The 6710-nt window shown below is 32.6% G+C and overlaps 1 protein-coding gene across 1 annotated transcript; it reads left to right on the top strand.

Annotated features, from left to right (window-relative positions):
- Positions 1-375: 375 nt before the first annotated feature.
- LOC112722445 (protein NRT1/ PTR FAMILY 2.11) lies at positions 376-3703 on the top strand. The gene is made up of 5 exons (XM_025773459.2): positions 376-566; positions 1134-1299; positions 1413-1630; positions 1837-2390; positions 2475-3703. The coding sequence occupies exons 2-5, from the start codon at positions 1158-1160 to the stop codon at positions 3376-3378; spliced, it is 1818 nt and encodes a 605-aa protein (XP_025629244.1). The 5' UTR covers positions 376-566; positions 1134-1157; the 3' UTR covers positions 3379-3703.
- Positions 3704-6710: the final 3007 nt, after the last annotated feature.

Raw genomic sequence — 6710 nt, 5'->3', positions numbered from 1 at the left:
ACAAAAAAAACACTAAATTTTAACACATAAATTTAAATTTTTTTAAAAAAATATAGTGAAAAAGTATTAAAAGATGATTTTAAATTATATAAATTTATATTTTTTTAATATATTTTTTCATCTAAACGTAATTTTCAATAATATAATTCAAATAATATTTATTTCATTATAATTTATTTTAATATAAAAGTATCAAAAATAAATTCTATTAATATCAACTCACCTTTTATTAAAATTAAATTTATAAACATTAATTTAATGTAAATTTTTGCTTACAAACTTTAATCCAAAAAACATACTAAGTAGTGGATATAAACTAGTATTGGTTGTGTGAACTTATTATTGTTACTTATTTATTTACATAACCCTCATTATGGACATTTTGACATTCTAACCAAAAAATAAATAAAATCTTTGATTAATCTACACGGCAAAAAAGGGACACGCATTCCCCTAATCTCTCTCTGCGTCAAGTGTTGGAGCTCACAGTTCGAACTTCGAAGCCTGTGAGTCCGTCTTGTTCCTCAACGGCATGAACTAACAGCTCCCACCCTCTCTCATTTCGGGTAATTTCTATTCATATTTAGTTTTCATTACTGCTCCAATCTGAAATTATTATTATTTTTCTAACCACTTTCATTTCCGGGTTTCAATTTTGCGTATGTTTACTTGGACATATTCGTATCCTGTTAAGATGTGCTGAGTTGACTTGTTTCTCTACCAAATTTTGATCCTTTTTGTGGGATTTTTTTTGGCTTCCTTTAATTCTGAAGCAGCATTTTATACAATGTAAGCCTTAAGAGGGGAATAGAGATTTGCAACAACTATGTAACAAACTTTTTGTTGTGATATTGGTTTGCTTCTTTTCTGTTTGTTGATTTGTTTGTGAATGCAACAGATATTTTCTAATTTGTCTTTGTTGTAAGGCGGGTTAGGTTGCAAATGAATTTCTAGTGGGTTGAAACTATGACCATTCAATGAGATCATAACAAAAAGGGAATAATGGAGAAAATGTTGAAACCTTTGACTTAAATTTGACATAGATTGAGGACTAGATCTGCAAATGAGCAATAGAGAGTGAGTTTTTGGGTAGATGGGGTGATGATACTTCGGATTGGTTTCATTTTGTCAAGGTTGGCCGCTTGGAGCATTCGATCATGCATCATATTGGAGAGAGCATGACATCGAGAGAGGCTGTGGATAATGAACAGGAAATCTTGCTTAAGAACGAAAATAGCGGAACAGATGACGAACCTAAGATTAACTATAGAGGGTGGAAGGTCATGCCCTTCATAATAGGTGAGTGAGATTGCAAGTGGAATCTTTTTGTGTTCTTAAATGCTTCCATGATACTTTGTTCTGTCCGGATTAGTTTTTTTTTCTCTTGAATTACTTGTTTGTGTAACTGACAGGGAATGAGATTTTTGAGAAGCTAGGAGCTATTGGTACATTGTCCAATCTCTTGGTCTATCTCACTACAGTATTCAATTTAGAAAACATCACAGCTACAAATATTATCAACATCTTCAATGGCAGCACCAACTTTGCTACGATAATAGGAGCTTTCTGCTCTGACACCTATTTTGGCCGTTACAAGACTCTAGGATTCTGCACGGTGGCTTCATTTCTGGTATATTATTTTGCCTCTTGCCTTAACCATTATGTTCCATTCCATTTGTTTATCAGCAACAGAATACACTTAGGGATATCAGAATTCGGAAAAAATCAATGATATTGAGAAACATCCGAGATCATCACCGCAGTGATTCCATTTTACTAAGAAAATAAACTTATCAATTTGTGCAACTAATTCCTAGATTCCCCTGGGTAATACAGGGTTTATTAGTAATACAACTGACAGCAGCAATTGAGAAGCTGCATCCACCTCATTGCGAAGAGAACACCACATGCAAAGGCCCAACAGAGGGGCAAATGACATTTCTAAAGACTGGTCTTGGATTATTGTTGATAGGAGCTGCGGGGATAAGACCATGTAACTTGGCGTTTGGGGCTGATCAGTTTAATCCTAATACAGATTCTGGGAAAAAAGGAATCAATAGCTTCTTCAATTGGTACTTTTTCACTTTTACCATTGCTCAAATGATATCCTTAACAATCATTGTCTATATACAATCAAATGTTAGCTGGGCAGTGGGTCTGGGAATTCCTGCTGCGTTGATGTTGTTATCTTCTGTAATCTTCTTTTTGGGTTCGAATATGTATGTAAAAGTTAAACCAAGTGGAAGTCCTCTGACTAGTATAGTGCAAGTTATAGTGGTTGCAGCTAAGAAAAGGAAGCTGAAGCTATCAGAATATCTATATCCTTCCCTCTTCAACTACTTGCCTCCAAAATCAGTGAATTCTAAACTTCCCTATACATATCAATTCAGGTAAATGGCACAAAGAATTCCTACCATGATTAACAAATATGATTGATGGTTTTGACGTGTTCACTGGGTGGCGTACATTAACAGGTTCCTCGACAAAGCAGCAATTATGACTCCTCAAGATCAACTAAATCCCAATGGATCTGCTGCTGATCCCTGGAGTCTTTGCAGTATGCAGCAAGTGGAGGAGGTCAAATGCTTGTTGAGAGTGTTACCAATCTGGGTTTCATCAATTTTATACTTTGTTGTTATTGTCCAACAGCACACTGTTGTAGTGTTCCAAGCCCTTATATCCGACAGGCGTATTGGGAGTAGCAATTTCATGATCCCGGCTGCATCCTACTATGTCTTCCTGATGATTACCGTGGCAATATGGTTACCTCTCTATGACAGAAAAGTCATGCCTTTGTTTCAGAAGCTCACCCGAAGAGACAGTGGCATCACACTCCTCCAGAGGATGGGCACTGGCATTTTTTTCTCGATAATCAGCATGCTAGTGTCTGCAAAGGTTGAACGGCACCGGAGAAATCTGGCTCTGACCGAACCACTTGGAATTGAAACGAGAAAAGGTGTGATTTCATCAATGTCAGGTATGTGGCTGATTCCTCAGCTGGCATTGGCTGGTTTAGCCGAGGCATTTATGTCCGTTGCACAAGTCGAATTTTACTACAAACAGTTTCCTGAAAATATGAGAAGCATGGCAGGCTCTCTTTACTACTGCGGCCATGCAGGGTCAAGTTATTTGAGTACTTTGCTGATTTCGACCGTCCACCAAATCACCGCAAGATCTGCAACCGGGAATTGGCTGCCGGAGGATCTGAACAAGGGGAGGTTGGATAACTTCTATTGCATCATTGCTGCTATAGAAGTTGTTAATTTGGGCTACTTTCTGATATGTTCACAGTGGTATCGGTACAAAGGGACGGACAGCAGCTCCACCGAGCTTGAAAAATTGACACAACAATCTGAAAGAACTGCAAATGGTGTTTAATGGTTTGAGTTTATTACAGCTCTTTTGTAGTCATAGGTCTATAACTACACTCACCCTTCATTGAACCATGACCCTAACATGAAATCTCACTTCATCATGTGGAGCCATTACACTTGTAGAGATCAAAATCAAATAGATTATTGCATCGAAAACAATGTTCTTCCCCTTCAATTATATAGTTTTCAGAGATATGTTATATGTAGGTTAGGTAAACGGGTGAATGTACTAATTTTTTTTGTTTTTTGAAGTGCTGGGTTCATTCCTTGAGATGTTTGTCTTGAAACACTCATAATGGAAGAGAAAGTAAAGTTACAGCTTAACATTATGTTTTGGCATTAATATTTTCTTAGTTTGCTTGCTGCATATGAAAACAACAATGATAACTGTTTAATATTTTTTATATTTTTTTTCACAACAGTACTTTTCTCATTATTATTATTATTATTATTATTATTATTATTATTATTATTTGTTAATAATCACGAATTGGAATTACAAAAGTAAAAGAAAAATATAGTTTTTTTTTGGGTGAATAATGTATTAAAATAAGTTTTTGGATAAAATTTTATAATTACTTAATAGCAAATAAATTATATTTATTATAATTGAAATTTTATGAAAAGAGTAGTGATAGAGCTTCTTAATAGCATGTCTACTAAGTAATAATACTCTTAATAGTTAAATAAATACAATAATTTTAACAATTAATATATTAAAAATATAAAAGATTAATTTTCTTATTTAGAAATTAAGGCATTGTTTGGATGCAAGATGAAAAATGAGAGAAATGAAAAATGAGAGAAAAGAAAATAGGAGAAAAGAAAATAAGAGAAAAGAAAATGAAAGAAAAAGTGGATTTTTTTTGTATTGTTTGGATGAAGAGAAAATAGATAAAAAGAAAATAAGAGAAAATTTTTCTTTTATTTGGATGGAAGAAAAAATAAGAAGAGAAAAAGTTATACTAGAGTAAAATTACATTATACTCTTACTTATATTATATATAAATTATAATTTATTAATGTATTCAAGTCATATTTCTAATAAAAAAAGTAATCCAAATTATATTTTAAGATTTTAACATATTATCTTTGTTAACAATAATATTTGTTTGAAGTTATTGTTTTTTATTGTCTTTTAAATGTAATAAACAAAAAGATGTATCATTATTTCTTAAACATATACAAATAAATAATTTCATAAAAGAATAATAAAAATTACTCATAGGCTACATCATTAATCTCTTTAATCATATTTGAGAAAAATTTTCACTAATCCTCTTTACAAAATAAAATATTAACATAAGAAGTGGCTAGCATTTCTTTTTTGATACATGCGACAAAAAGCCATATACAATTTTTATAAACATATAACAAAATATCAAAAGAGTAACAATGACCAGGACTCCAGGAGAATAATATTTTGTCACCACACACCAGTTTTAAAAAGGGTAATTCTTCATAGTTAGAGTCATCAGCATACGCCTACTTTCAAAAAATCAATTCTACATATAGCTGGAACCATCTATATATACACATCTACTTCAAAAAAGAAGTTTTTTTCCTAGTTAAAGATATTAACACATAATCCATTTCTGCTTGTACTAAGCAGTATACTCGTCGTCCCCAAATATTTTCAAGTATTATGATTCCTGCACAAGCATATACAATAAATATAAATTAATACAAAGATCAGAGTTGATCATAATAAACTATTTTGTCGATATTTTTCTATTTAAACAACCAATCAATCTCAAACTATCAACAAAAAGTGACTTGCAACCATGTGTTAACATAAATAAAACAAAGAATGACATGTTGTTCAAATGCATGAAGATATACTCATACTTTATGGGAATAAAAAAACACATAATCAATTGTTAAAAATAGTAACTTCAAATTAACCAGAAATTAAGTGTGTATAAAAACTATACCTGTAATGGTGAATATTTTTTGAAAGTACCATATCTCCTAAGCAAACACCAAAAGCAGTCATGAAATAAAAAAGAGCATTCAGTTGCATTTCAGGTAGGATACCAAAAAGTTGGCGCTTTTTTTTGCTCATTTTCACATAAAAACTGATAACATTACATCTTATATGAACCAACCAAACCCAATTCAGTCAACAAATACATCTGATTTGTTGTAAAGGCGAGGCCTATTTTGTTGCATAATAGCTAACCCTTTTTTCAACAATTGCAACTTGTCTTTTAATTAATGAGACTTGTTTTTCGGCAACCAAAACTTGCCTCTCAGCCACAGAAGCTTGTCTCTCAGCTGATTCAACCTACCTCTGAGCCACGTCATGTAGCTTGCTAGAAAGAAAATTACCCTTTTTTTATAGCATCGGCCATGGTAGTAATTTCCAACGCAACTTTCTCATGTTGTGCCTCCAAAAAGTCATTCATAAGAGACTTACGCTTTGTACCTCTTGAAGTTGAAGTCCCTCCTAATTGATTCGGTTGACTATGAGGTGCACTTGGTGAATCTAAATTAGCAAAAAATATAAGGGTATCATGTCCCATGTTAACATCTATGTCAGAAATGTTTTCAAATAAGTCATTCAAGTCAATGGGATCTTTATCAAGTTGTTGAATTCTTTCTTGTGAAGTAGCGACCCTTTTACCAGTAGCTCTATCAACTCCGAACAACTCCTTTAAAATATCATAATGCTTATTTCGCAATTTTTTCATTTTTTTGCATGTGGTTTCTCTTACATGAAAATATGCTGAAATTATTTTGTGACTAACTGCATCAATAGTATAAATAAGAAAAGCAAAGTTTAATATACCTTAATAAAAAGTCTTGCTAGACTTCCTCTTCAACTTCAAACTTTCTAGTAATAGGTTTTTACGCAAATCCATTTAAGTGATGAAATAAGTCATATGTCTCGGCAAAATAATCTTTCAATGTCTTCATTCTATTCTTGATGTGGCTCTTTGTTATGTGCGGGACTATTGCTATGCTCAAAGTCTTCACAAGATTGGCATATGCTTAAGTTGTCCACGAGCCATCGTGTCTATACCTTTTAATGCTTTCTCTGCTAACGCATTCAGCAAAACTTCATCCATATTATCAGACCATCTTAAATTGTCTTTAGAAGGTTGATTAACTTCTGTTGTTTTATTTCCTTTATTCGACATTATTTAACTTGTAACAATCCTTTAAAAAATCCAATCAACAATTCTGAGTGTAAACTACACATGTATATACATATTCATATATGTTGAAATATGTAATCACTCGTAATGTTCGATACACATTCCACATTTCAGCTGCAATATTATCTCGTAACAATGTTGCATGTCTATATTCCTCATCACGTGGTTAATTTAA

Source organism: Arachis hypogaea, chromosome 11 (assembly GCF_003086295.3).
Source record: "Arachis hypogaea cultivar Tifrunner chromosome 11, arahy.Tifrunner.gnm2.J5K5, whole genome shotgun sequence".
Classification (NCBI taxonomy): domain Eukaryota; kingdom Viridiplantae; phylum Streptophyta; class Magnoliopsida; order Fabales; family Fabaceae; genus Arachis; species Arachis hypogaea.
Note: the sequence above shows the minus strand (reverse complement) of the source record. Positions and strands in the feature narration are given on the sequence as shown.